Here is a 13,936-nt window from a genome sequence, read left to right as displayed (position 1 = left end):
CAGTACTTGGAGCACAAGTACTGAAGGTTGAAGGCATATGAGAGTCCCATGCTTTACTGCCATCTAGTGGCGAGTAGGAAGAGACCATTCTGTTTTTAGGTCTCGCCTGACCCAGCGCTTGCGCTGGTCTGGTGAGACTTATTGAGAGGGCTCCAAAAAGTGCTGCCAGGCCAGCCTGGAGCTACAGTGCATGTGTGCGGACGCGAGCGCAGCGCTTTACCGCGATTACTTTCACTTTTGCGGCCGCTTTGCATAGCCAATAGGTCTTGCTTTTGGGACCTTATAAGTATTTAGTTATGCAACTGTCGCATGGCTAAACACTTATAAGGTCCCAAAGGCGAGACCTATTGGCTATGCCAATGCTTGTTTACATAGTTTTTAGGTCTCGGCTAGACAGCGCATGCATGGTCTCGAAGAGACTCTTGTATACAATATGAGGGTTTCCCATTTGCTGGTTCCATCGTCACTCTCATATTTTATCACCATTTATCCATGGCATGCATGCGTCATCCTCTTCTTGTGTTTAGCCCTCCTCGAGAGCATAGACAAAGTATTACCATCTATCCATTGCTCCTATTTTATGACCATTTTAGGAATTACTTTGTTCTTTGTTTTTGAGCACTTCACACTATTACTCCTGTTTTCATCCGCTCCGTTCTCAGTTTGCTGTTGCCTCTTTCAGTATTCTTCCAAGAGCTCCATTTCTGTAAACAGGCCTGTACATCTTGTTCTTATCTCCTCACATTTGCTGTCCATTCAATGATCAAGGTTTTTCCGAGGGCGCCTGTTTACTCTTCTTCCTCAGACTTCAAAATGAGAGGATTTTTTTCTTAATATCCCAGTGTTGCTTGCTAGTCCCACAAAGCCCTCCTGCTTTGCTGCCTGACCAGCCCCCCCAAGTCCCTCCCACATTGCTGCCTTCCCCTCCGTCCATCATTGCTTTTCTTGTTTATTAAATGCTTAACACACATCTGTCCTGTTTCTGAGTGATCCCAAACCACAGAGAGATTAAACTAACTGCTCAGATTCACACAGCCTGTGTAAGCGGGAGGCAGGATTATGAGTTTGGCTCTTAGTTTTAAAACTATCTGCTACCACTTGAAAGCTCGTAAGCAAGACGTTTATCACACCACTTCCTTGAATGTCAGCCAGCTCAAGCTTTTTGGAATCACTGTTTTAAGATGCTTCAATGTTATTGTTGCCCTTCCTCGTAGATTGCCCTGTCTTCCTTAACTCAAGTCATTCCTGTTAATTAATCTATACGTATAACTACAATATGAAGCTTTCTGGCTCGGCAGTATCTGACGAACATTCATTCATTTGGCATGTTGCTTTTAATGATTAGGGAGCTATAAACACATTCCTTTTGTTTTCGGCTGGTACTACGTAGTGTGAATATTTTCATTTACTAATCAGGCTTTGGTGAGGTTCTACATTCTCTTGATTACTGCCACATTTTCTAAGGTAGAGGATGTTTTACTAACAATGCAAATGTTTTATTAATAAACGGGTTGCTTTAACTTGGTTTATTTGTGTAGAATTATAAGTCGGAGAGAAAATTGTACATGGAAATTACTTTAAATTGAATACGTACATATGCTTGTTTGTCCGCGTTTACTGTTTATATCCATTGTGTGATGTGTATATTGTAACAAAAATATGCACCTTTGTAGCACTAGCAAAGTAAGTCCTCTTTTAGTTGTAATTATTTTATTAGTTTGTATTTCCTGTTACAGTAGGTTTTGGACCTGAATAAAATGTTCTATGCCAAAAGCCTGCACAATGACTGTAGTACAGGCGGGTCCAAAGTAGGTCCACGACAGCCGCATTCATGCCTGGATTTCATTGTATTTACTTTCCATATAAGTTCCATTTAAATTCACGGTGTGCACATTTATTTTATCTGTATCATGAAAATCTTGCATGGGTCCAGCCCTCCTAAATCTGCCGTGGACACCCCTGCTGTAGCACTTGTAACAATCTTCCAAGAGATCTCCTCCCACCTGCCCTCACCCTCCCCAAAACCCGCATTGCTTTCTTTCCTTTGTTTTTGCACGCCACACAAGGGTTCCTGCTTTTACCAGCTCTGTCTCCTCCACATGCCTCCACCATCCCAAAACGCCCACTGCTTTTCATTAAATAGTTTGTTTCCAGACTGCAGTCGGTGGAACTTTCTTCCTCTGTCTGGTGTTTATGGTGCATCACTATTGAGACTTCCCTACAGCAACATGAGCCCAAATGCATTCGGTGTGTATTTCAGGGGTGTGTTTGTGTGAGGAGGGCAGGTGTCTCCGAATACCTGCACAGCGGTTCATGGGGGATTTACTTTAACGGGTCCGCTAACTTATCTTTTTGTCTCTTATCTAGAGGACTTAGGACCATGTTCCGGCGGTACACCCCCTCTAGACAGCTCCAGCCTGCTTGTCATAATCTGGAAGCTTTTTTCTTTCTCTGATCTCATAGCTCTCGGTCTGTGTCCTGGACTTGATCTCTGTAAATGCCCTTGCTCTGCCTCACAACAGAACTGTAACACACTCTTACATGCTTGGCGCTTATGGAGCCACCAAATTGGTCTAGGACACTAGGGCCACAACCAAAATGCCACATTTTATAGAGCCAAACTCCAGTGTGCAATTCACAACTACAGAACAGCATAAAAATTGAATCTTATGATGTAAATGGCTCTTTCAGCATTGTGGAGCACTGGCAAACCTCATGCTGGACACGACATTAAGAGCTAGGCACTGGAATGCACATAAAGTTTGAACTAAATCAAGGTGAACGTTTTTTAACAACCACCAGGTGGCAGAAGAATGCAAGCAATATATGGCCCAAATGAAACTAGTTCTGAACACAGGTGCGGAAAAAACACATGTAAAGATGAAGGGAAAGTAGTGGGGTAAGGTGCCCATAAGGTCATCATGCTGGGGTCGACCCACAAAAGAAAACTTTGGAGCTTTTGAAGAATATTTGTAGACCCCAAACTCTACATAGCGGAACAATGATCGAGTGACTCTAGAAGACCATTAGGCTGCAAAATGCAGGTATTCAGGCACGGACATAGACTTTCCTCGGGGTCATTGAGAATGCAGGGGACATCAAGAAACAGATGTAGGAAAACGTCCATCACTAACTTTCTCCCTAAAAAGTATTAAAGAAGGAATGCGTCTTAAACAGGTTGGAAGTTGATTCCAGAGTTTTAACCTCAGCACAACTCTGCGATCTGCACTAGATTTGCAACTGGTTGTAGAAAGGTATGTGGAGCTGTATACGGTAGGGCACCATCAAGAAGACTGGGTCTAATATTTAGCTTCTTCATCACGCAGACATGCATGCGCCAAAGTCAGTGTCTGCAACTTTAAGCACCTCAGTACAGGTTATAGCAATTCACATTTGTGTCCCCAAACCCAGAAAAGCCCCTGGATGCTGCTGTTAGCAGCCCTGGCAGAAAGAAAATGTAAATGATCCTCAGAGCTTTACAACTCATTCAAACTACTCAGTGAGACCCAGATAACCCACAATATAAACATCTATGTAGGCCCCACAAAGAACAACAATTCGGAATAGACCACCTTGGGACCCTTTGTAAAGGGAAACAACCGTTACAACGCATGCATTATAACGCATGCTTTCCCCCAGCATTCCATAACAACAAAATGGCTTGCTGTAGAGGGGTAGAAGGTGTTAGATTTAACTCCAACACCTTCCCTACTGTTGCACAGACTGGAGGTGGAATAGTAGATTATACTATTCCAAACTCCAGCGCACTCCCGACAGCAAGTCATTGTAACGACTTGCACTGTAATGGCATGCGGGGTAAAAGCATGTGTTGTAACGTCATACAACCCTTTGTAAATGGTACACCACGCATGCAAGAGTTGGGCCGGTTCCTGAATGTAAGTTACTCAGAAGCGCTCTCTCGGTGGAGCCTCACCTGAGCTGTCGGTTCGGTGGGAAGTCTTGCCCTTCAGACCCTTCTCTTTCCCTCCCTTAGTGAAGGTTGCCAGCTTCCTGGGAATCTGCTGCTGGACGGACGCCGGCTTCTGGATCTGATTAGTAGCACTCAGCAGATGGATGGGCACTTCATTCTTTGGGACCAGGCGGCTCTCCATGGCTCCGCTATCCCTTCGCACCACTTCTGGGCGCTCCGAGTAGTCGGCTGCCGACATGGAGGCACTCGCCATGCCAGGAAGCTTCACCATGAGCTGGACTGCTGCTTCGACACCAGATAGCCCTTCTCCGTTGAAACTCGCAGAATGACTGAGGCCCTAAAAAGACAAAAGAACATTATAAACCAGGACTGGAAGAGGAACACTTGCATTACTAGGTTTCTACTGAATGGTGGTAATACACAGCAGAAGAAACAATCTATAAAGTTCATACGTTTTTCCTCCAACAAGTAATGTCTTAAACAGGACAGTACATTTATAAACACTGAGAATTTACAAAAACAACTTGTCCATACAAATGTTAAAAAAACATTGTACAAGAATTCCTAAGGGTTAATGAAATCAGTAGAAAAAAAGTAAGTAAAATGTTCTGAAAACCCTGTGGAGTGACCTTCCCAAATGCAAGCAAATGAATTCAACCAACATAACTTGGGATATTTTGAAAAAGGCTTCAAGACAAGGGGAACAAATAGGATTAAATGGATGACTTTCTTTCAGCAAGAAACAGACTACTTAAATCACTGAAGTTCAGCTATAACTTCGGCAACCATTCCTATGGAAAGCTTAAAAGGACATAAAAGTAAAACCAATGTTGATACATTTTCAGTGGCTGGAAGGGCAGTGAAGAAACTGTCACATTAAAAAAAATTCTTAATAAAGATATATTTTTATTTTGAACCCGGTTGTGTTTCCTAAACTTTGTGGCAGAATTCAGCCTGTGAATCAGAGAGGAAAATGCTACTTACCCAGTATGCGTCTGTTCTTGGCATCTGGAGCTGTAGCGTCATATGCTGTGCATAGATCGCCATCTAGTGTTGGGTCCAGATGTTTGCACTTTGTTTTTCTTCGAAGAATTCTTTCCAGTCACGAGGAAGGTGACTCCTCCTTTTGGTGATAGTGCGCATGGGCATCAACTCCACCCTTACATTGTTTTGCCGCAGAGGGTGATAATGGAGTTAGTAAGAGTAGTAAAAGGAGATGTCCATGAATGCATGTATCTAAGTAAGATGTTACTGCAACAGGTATAGGTACCCGGGTGGGCGCATATGACTCTACAGCTCTATATGCCAAGAACAGATGCATACTGGGTAAGTAGCATTTTCCGTTTGAGGCATATGAGTTGTAGATCATATGCTGTGCATAGACTATATAGCAGTTATCTCCCAAAGCGGTGGCTAAACTGTATCTGTTGCAGATGTCTGAAATAGTGTACGTCAAACTGCCTGGCCCACTCTATCTTGTTGTCTTGCTAACACATCTACACAACAGTGTTTTGGTAATGTGTGAGGTGTAGACCATGTTGCAGCTTTGCATACGTCATCTATGGGTATAGTTCCTAGGAATGCCATAGAAGCCCCCAGTTTGCGTGTAGAGTGTGCTCTAGGGGGAACTGTTAACGTTTGTTTTGCTTTTGCATAGCATATTTGAATGCACTGGACTATACATCTTGCAATACCCGATTTTGATATGGGAGTGCCTTTATGTGGTGGAGCAAAAGTGTCAAAAAGTTGATTTGTGTTACGGAAAGGTTTAGTCCTTTTTATGTAATAAAGCAATGCCCTCGTCACTTCTAATGTGTGTAGGGCACGTTCTGCCACTGAATCTGGTTTAGGGAAAAACAAAGGTAACTCAAAAGATTGATTGATATGAAAAGCAGAAATGACTTTAGGAAGGAATTTAGTATTAGTTCGAAGAACCACTTTATTTTGGTGCATTGGTAAACAGGGTTCTTCTATAGTTAATTCCTGAAGCTCACCCACTCTTCTGAGTGATGTGATAGCAACGAGGAAAGCAGCTTTCCATGTGGGAAATTGCAGTTCACATTTATGCAATGGCTCAAACGGTGGACCCATTAGTCTTGTGAGAACAATGTTGAGATTCTACACTGGAGCAGGTGGACGTCTCGGGAGGCATGACTCTTTTGAGTCCCTCCATAAAGGCTTTGATAACAGGCACTCTAAAAAGAGATCGATGTTGTCTATTCTGGAGGTATGCAGCTGTTGCACCTAGATGGAAGCGTATGGACGTGTACGCCAAATTGGAGCGTTGTAGATGTAACAAATAACGTATAATGTTTTGTACAGACCCATCAAGCGAGTTGATGTGGTTGTTGTTACAGTTTATCACAAACCACTTCCACTTTGCAGCATAGCAGGCTCTTGTGGTAGGACGTCTAGCCTCTTTGAAAACATTCATGCAGTCTGATGGTAGATTAAGATAGCCAAACTCTAAGACTTCAGGAGCCAGATCGCCAGATTGAGTTGACTGGGGTCTGGATGTCTCATGTCTCCATGGCTCTGTGTGAGGAGATTGGGTGTAAAACGTAGTTTTTGGTGAGGAACTACTGAGAGTTCCAATAGGGTTGTGAACCAAGGTTGACGCGCCCATGTGGGAGCAACTAGGATTAGTGTCAGGGACGCTTGTTTGAGTTTCCAAACCACTAATGGAATGAGTGGGAGAGGAGGAAAAGCGCAAGCAAATATCCCTGACCAATTCATACATAGTGCATTGCCTTTGGACAATGGGTGTGGATACCTGGACAAGAAGTTTGGGCATTTTGCGTTTAGATGTGGGGCGAACAGGTCTATGGGTGGGAATCCCCACATTTGGAAGAATGGGAGGAGAACTCGTGGGTGTATTTCCCATTCGTGGATTTGCTGCATCTGGCGACTGAGCAAATCTGCCATCTGAATGTCTACTCCTGGAAGGTGTTCTGCTAGGAGATATATTTTGTGATGTATGGCCCATTTCCAGATGGTCTGTGCTAACTGTGACAGCTGGAGAGAGTGTGTCCCTCCCTGTTTTTGTATGTAGTACATGGCTGTCATGTTGTCTGTACGAATTAGGACAGTCTTGCGTACTAGCTGAACTTGAAATGCTTTCAGCGCCAGAAAAATCACTAGCAGCTCCATACGATTTATATGAAGCGGTTTCTCCTGCAAGCTCCAAATGCCCTGAATTGTGTGGGTTTGAAGATGGGCTCCCCAACCTGTTAGTGATGTGTCTGCTGTCAGTACTATCTGTAGAACCGGGTCGCTGAAGGGCCGCCCTTTTAAAAGGTTTTGTGGGTTCCACCACTGCAGAGAACAATGGGTGTGGCCGTCTACCAACACTAGATCTGATAACTGACCGTGAACTTGGTTCCACTGACGTGCTAAGCATTCCTGTAGGGAAAGCATTTGAAGTCTTGCGTAGGGGACTATAAAAATGCAAGACGCCATTATTCCCAGTAACTGCATGAACACTCGAGCTGGTAAGGAGTGTTGAGGCTGAAACTGAGACATCGGGCTTTGTATATTCCGAACTCTGGCTGGATTTGGGTATACTAGAGCTTTTTGTGTGTTTCTAGTAGCTCCCAGATATGCTTGAGACGTGAATGGTTGGAGATGGGATTTGGACAGATTTACTGTGACTCCTAGCTCGTGGAGCAATTGCACAGTTTTTTGTGTGTGGCGTAGACAGCTGTTCTGGGAGCTTGCCTTTATGAGCCAGTCGTCCAAGTATGGGAAAACATGAATATGTTGCCTTCTTAGATGGGCTGCTTCTACTGCCAAGCATTTTGTGAAAACCCTGGAAGTGGTTGTTACTCCGAATGGGAGGACTTTGAATTGATAATGCTGACCTGCTACCACAAACCTGAGGTACTTGCGGTGCGCAGGGTGTATTTGAATATAAAAGTAAGCGTCCTTTAAATCCGGAGTGGAGAGAAAGTTGCCTTGCTGAAGAAGGGACAGCACTTGTTGGAGTGTTACCATATGAAAATGGTCCGACGAAATGTATAGATTTAGTTCTCTGAAGTCTAATATAGGCCTGAGAGAGCTGTCCTTTTTAGGAATTAGAAAGTAGAGGGAGTACACCCCTGCTCCCTGGTATGGTAAAGGGACTGGTTCTATAGCACCCTTCTGCAACAAAGAGAGAACCTCTTTCTTTAGAAGGGTGAGATGTTCTTGTGACATGAGGTGTGACCTTGGAGGAATGTTCGGTGGAGTGCTTGTAAGCTCCAGGCAATAACCAGATTGGATAATTTGTAGAACCCATTTGTCTGATGTAATCGTTTTCCAAATGGATAGAAGTTGGGAAAGACATCCACCGACAGGAGTGGAATGGTCGGGGGGTATGGAAAGGAGGTCACCGTTTGGTGTTTGCAGAGGAAGTGCGTGTTGAGTTACTTCTGCCTCTTCACTTGCCGTTGTTTCCTCTATATCCACCTTTAAAATAACCTCTTGAAGAGGGCGACTGATTGTTGCCCTTGTAAGAGGAGGAGGAATTGTCTTTAGACACATTTTTGGCGCCGCCCCTGTAAAATGAGCGACGAAAGGACCCTCTGTTGGAAGGTGATTGTAAGGCCCCCATGGACTTAGCGACATCAGTATCCTTTTTCATCTTTTCTAGTGATGTATCGACAGCTGGACCAAAGAGGTGTTCTTTGTCAAAGGGTTGATGAAGAATAGAGGCTTGTAACTTAGGCTTGAACCCTGAAGGTCTCGATGGATATAGATCGGGGTCATTATCTGGTTGAGGGTCAGCATTATAATTTTCCCATGGGTCAGTATCCTGTGGTGTTTAGTCATCTATATCCCCATCCCCTGTATCGTGTGGGTCAGGTGATGGTGGTGGAGGAGAATGTGTAGGTGTAATGAGTAAATTTGGATCAATGGTTGAAGAAGGTGGAGAAGGGTTAGTACCCACATTTTTCCTTTTTTGAGGAATGTGGTAGTCTTCTTGTTAGCCCATTTCCTCTTCTCAGGAAGTTCGGCATGAATCTGCCCAGTTTCGGGCTTAATCACAATCTCTTTCTGTTTCAGATCCGAAGGTGGAAAACCGGTCCGAGGCTCTTAAGTGTAAGTACTTTCTTTAGACGCCAGTTTTGGTGTCGAAAGATTCAGCTCCGAAGTTTTCGGCTCCGAAGATTTAGCTTTATAGACCGGTGGCACAGAAACCAGAAGATGTTTGGATTTCGCCACCGAAGGTTTCAGGTCGGTACCAGCGTGGGAACGAGTAGACCCTGAACGGGAAGGCTGTTGTCTATGTTTCGGCGCTGGGCTCCAAGGCGGGGCGCTCGAAACCTTTACTCTGTGCCGACCTTGGCCCGTAGGCAGAGGAGAGACCTGAGCCTTTTTATGGAGGAGATGGTAGGGGAAGGAAGTCTCTTTACTCACGATCCGTTGTCCCGGTGTGAGTTCTTTGGCATCGGAGTCAGCTTCAGACACAGAGATGTGTTCCTCCTCCATTTCGGCTTCCTGCACTGGACTGGTCTCCGAGGAGATCCGGCGCGGAGCCACTTTGCAGATACATTTCGTGACGTCGAGCCAGACGGCCACAGAGCGTCTTCTTCAATCAAAACGACCGACAAGCGTTGCAGTCCTTTTTGTCGTGTTCGGTGATAGTCAAAGGTTGCACACTTCGTTCAAGTCGGTGCGCGGAAACTTAGTGCGACACCCTGGACAGAACTTGAATGGAGTCCGTTTCATCGACTGCTACCAACCCCGGCGCGGGTAGGCCCAACAGCCTTCCACAAATCTTCCGATCTAAGGTTTTCTAGTGTAGACTATACGTGGAGAATAGGAAACGCGATCGATAAACAATACCGTTGAGGGTAGTGGATTGCACTTCGAAGGGGCCCGAAGAACGGTGCTGAACCAGAGCGCAACAATTCACATCCAAACCCGATGGCGGAAAAAAACAATCTAACAGTGGAGTCGATGCCCATGTGCACTATCACCGAAAGGAGGAGTCACCTACTTCGTGACTGGAACGACTTCTTCGAAGAAAAACAAAGTGCAAACATCCAGACCCAACACTAGATGGCGATCTATGCACAGCATATGTATGATCTACAGCTCATACGCTTCGAACATATTGCTACATAATTTGGAATATCGACATGTAAGCCCTGCCACTGGTCTGTCATAGTGAACTAGAGCACACTAAACAGGTATAAGGTACTTCTCACCAGTACTTAATTTGTAAAAAAGTAAGTGCCAGAAAAAAAGTGCCTGGGCACTTCTCGGGAGGCCACTACAGCTTGCACTACCCATTGCCCCGGTCAGCACTGCCAATGTCAGTACCAACACAACTACTAACCACCAGATTATTCCAGGCCACATCAGTTTTATTCATTTTAATGTATATTGAATGATTAAACAACTATTGTTGTGCTCATCTCAAAAGTAGACAAACAGCACAACCATGTGGCAGACTGTCATAAGAGCAGATGTTGAGAATTGAGTGACAGTGCCAAGAACCGGAAACCACTGGCTCAAATAAAGCACTATATCTCACAACGAGACGTAGAAAGTTGGAAGGTAGTCTTCTCACCTGTACCAGGTCGGGGGAAAAGGGACCCGACAGAGTGATCGCTCTTTTCTTTTTTCGGAACTCTAGCTGCTCCTTCTCTTTCTCCACCGCTCGCTGCGCCTCTCTGAGCCTCTCCAGATCGTGCTGGTACTCTTCTCGATGGGTTTCCAGGGCCTTCTGCTCTTCAACCAAGCGCTGTTGCTCCTGTTGCAGCTTGGCCTCCCACTGTTGCAAGGTGGCTTCTGTCTTCTCATGCTCGCGCTGCTGCCGCTCCCGCTCGCGCTCCCAGCGCTGCTGCTCCTGCCGCAGCTGGTTCTGACGCTTGTGCACGTTGGCCAGTTCTTCCTTCTGCTTCTCATAGTTCCGCTGCTTCTCCTGCTCGACTAACCAGTTTCCGCGAGGATTTGGCACCCGGTACTGCTTCTCCCGGTCAACAGACGAAGCTCTCTGTACTTCAATGTAGCTGTCCTGTTGAGATATCACTGCCTGGAAGGGAAGACAACCAGATTGAGGAAACTCCTTCAACACAAAGACACACGCTTTTATATTGCAACTTATGCTACCCTGTCAGCATCTAGGGACCTCCAATCACGAGGAAAGCTTAGTCGCTACCAATAGATAAAGTAACCAATTACTGGTACTCTCTCTCAAACCATGGACTTGTTCAGATTGGACTCAAGTTTGAATTCAAAGAAAATTAATAAAAGAGGCAAAGGTGTGGGGGGGGAGACATAGTGGGATGAAGCGGTTGGTTAACTACTGCAGGATTTATGGACTGAAACAGATCTTGATGAATAAGAACCTCCCTAGGTAGTTGGTTGGTTGCAAAAGTTACTAGTCACAAAGCCGAGCCCAGGTCAATCATACACAACACAGGTTTGTTCTGTTAAAGTGAACAAACCAGGCCAGTCTTTTTCCTACGGATGGACGCACTCAGCTTTCAAACTTCTATGATGAAGCTCACCAAGACGCATAAACCCTCATGAAGCAGACACCCCTTAGTTCGGGGCAGGACGACAACATACGAGTTTGTGGACAGCCTGGTGACTCGCGCTGCCAGCTGTAGGGTTGCAGAAGGAAGAGGGAGTAATTCAGGAGTCGCTCTTCATAATCCTTTGAAAGAGGAGGTTTTTGGAACACCACCAATGCAGCCATGGCTGTGTGCTTTTCTTAAGTGCACTCCTATACAGCGGCCAGTGATAAGGTGACCAAAAGAAGGGCAAATGAGGTTCCTGCGCCACATAGCCAAAAGTAAGAGTTAAAATATTTTTTTGTTTTGCACAACAAAGTCTCTCATCTGGCACAGTAGCAAGAAGCTTTGCATCAACAGGTTTCTGGCTGAGAAAGGAGACCTAATGCATTACACTTTTCTTCCATCCTGTGCCTCTTATAGCAAAGAGACAGCTTAGATTTCTCTCTATAGCACAGCACCCTAATGTGTTAGTCATCAGTTAACTAAAGTCCTACCTGGAGGCTAAACAGCAGCTGAGTCAACGTCTGTATCCTTTGTACCAGCTGAGGAAACAAAATAGTTACAAATGCATCATTTCCAAATAGTTCTGCTTCTTTTAATACTTTCTGAAAAGGTGAACAGGTCTGAGATGGAGAACGATTTACCCAGTTCAGTTTTAAGTTATGCACTTGAGCGGACAGTTGTCAGATCAAGTGACTAAACGCCTGAACTTACCACGACTACCTTCGGCTAAGTCTACAACATCGAGAGGAGATATTTGTCACCCCTCTAAGCCATCATAAACATAATGTTTGTTAAGTGTACACAACAGGTCTAGCAGAATATGTTCTTCACTGGGACAGAGCTGGCAGTGGTGATACAATAAATAACAAAACACTTTTCAGCACTGCCCAGCAAGAACCTACTCTTCTCCGTGTTACTTTAAAAAATGATTTGCTGCCTGGCAGGTTCCACGCTTCTCCTACAAGCCTTGAAATATGTGCACGCTCCGACGGGACCTTTATTTCGAAGATCTGTTTGAAAATCACTGCCTTGTCTGGTGTGTACTCTACCACAGAGGTCTCAAGAGAGTCCTTAGTTCTACAGTGACCAGGCCATTTCGGTTCAGCTTTTAAAAAGAAACACTTCTTCCCACAGGGGCTGCACCTATATTTTAAAAATAAAATGATAATTTCAAACCCTCCACTGAAACCGCAGCCCACAGCCAGGGTTGTGATGGATCTACAGCAAGGGGGCAAACAGGAATGAAACATATTCATTCTAAACTTCACCAGCCTTGACAGATTTATTTATCTCCCCTTGGAAATACGTGTCCAATTTAAAGCTAAAATAAATAATACATGAATTTGATGAAAAAAAAGATTATGGTACTTCTGTAAGATGCAAAAAAGCTAAACGTGATAAACATAACATATATTCGTAAAGCGCACTTTCACCTAAGGGTGTCTTTGTGCTGAATAACAGATGTTTCTTGTCACCCAACTCAATGGTACTCATTTTTCGGCCTCAGAAGGATTAAAGGCTGAGTGGACCCGCTGGGACTTCAACCTGTGACCATGAGGTTGAACACAGGCCCCTACAGTCCACTAAGGCGCCAGACCCGGATTTAGTTTAATTCAAATCCAGAGGCCAAAAATTGACCCCAACCGCACAGAGAAAGACTTCTAATCTTCGAGTGTTAAAACATTCTCATGATGGCTGCATTTATAGTGATGAAAGTACATCATTAAAATGACCTTTCAGTCAATTCCACATTTTAATGCGGAAATGATGGTACACCATCTTAGTCACCTTACCTCTGGCTCCAGCGACGCGTGGATTCTCTTGTTCTGGCGCTGTGGCTCATTCTGAAATGCAAACAACAAAACATAATTACCTTTCTTTCTGATGGTCAGTAAAAATACACCTGCTACTAGAGTCATTGCTCCTTTAACACACAAATAAAGATAAAATCTGCAGTTCCTACAAGATCTTGGAGAAAGCAGCCTTGTCTCCTCAAGGGAAGGGCGTGCATCAAAAGCCCAGAGCCCAAATGGTGAAGGCGATTTACTAAAACAGAAAGGGCGAGCTCCATAAGGAATTAGTAAGATTCTTATTCGATACCCATCCAAGCTTCTTTCAGCCAACACACACTGCAATAGGTATGCCGAACCCCTGGCCATCTACTGAAAAGGTAGGCGCTACCGTAAAGGAGCACGTTCCTGATTTTGTGAGGCATGCGTCTGTGACTCAGGACTTGATGCTTCTAGGCACACAGGTGTTATAGCAGACTTAGAATGATCAACAATAGAACATACCATACAGCGATCACCTTCTGTGCCTTCAGAGGGATCTTGAATCTGGGACTCAGAAGTGCTAGACATCGTTCTCGCCTCTCGAGGCCTCTGCTCGCCACCATAGACTTTCTTCTTGAAACTGCCACCTGGTGTGTGCACAAATATTGGGAGGTTTCAGACAGGGCTGGCGTGCGAACAAATCAATCAACACACAAACACTG

At 44.7% G+C, this 13,936-nt stretch overlaps 1 protein-coding gene across 6 annotated transcripts in view; it reads right to left on the bottom strand.

The window, feature by feature from the left end:
* The window catches only part of ARHGEF18 (Rho/Rac guanine nucleotide exchange factor 18), a 334,968-nt gene that overhangs the window by 16,512 nt on the left and 304,520 nt on the right, over positions 1-13,936 (bottom strand). For all 6 annotated transcript variants that reach the window (XM_085639301.1, XM_085639297.1, XM_085639298.1 and 3 more), the window contains 5 exons: positions 13,737-13,861; positions 13,236-13,286; positions 11,934-11,981; positions 10,488-10,952; positions 3,935-4,268 (listed from right to left, as the gene is read on the bottom strand). In XM_085639301.1, the coding sequence (XP_085495427.1) occupies positions 3,935-4,268; positions 10,488-10,952; positions 11,934-11,981; positions 13,236-13,286; positions 13,737-13,861 (1,023 nt within the window). The remainder of the gene's footprint in view (positions 1-3,934; positions 4,269-10,487; positions 10,953-11,933; positions 11,982-13,235; positions 13,287-13,736; positions 13,862-13,936) is intronic.

This window comes from Triturus cristatus, chromosome 12 (assembly GCF_964204655.1).
Source record: "Triturus cristatus chromosome 12, aTriCri1.1, whole genome shotgun sequence".
NCBI classification, from domain to species: Eukaryota; Metazoa; Chordata; class Amphibia; order Caudata; family Salamandridae; genus Triturus; species Triturus cristatus.
This window is presented reverse-complemented; position numbering and strand designations above follow the sequence as displayed.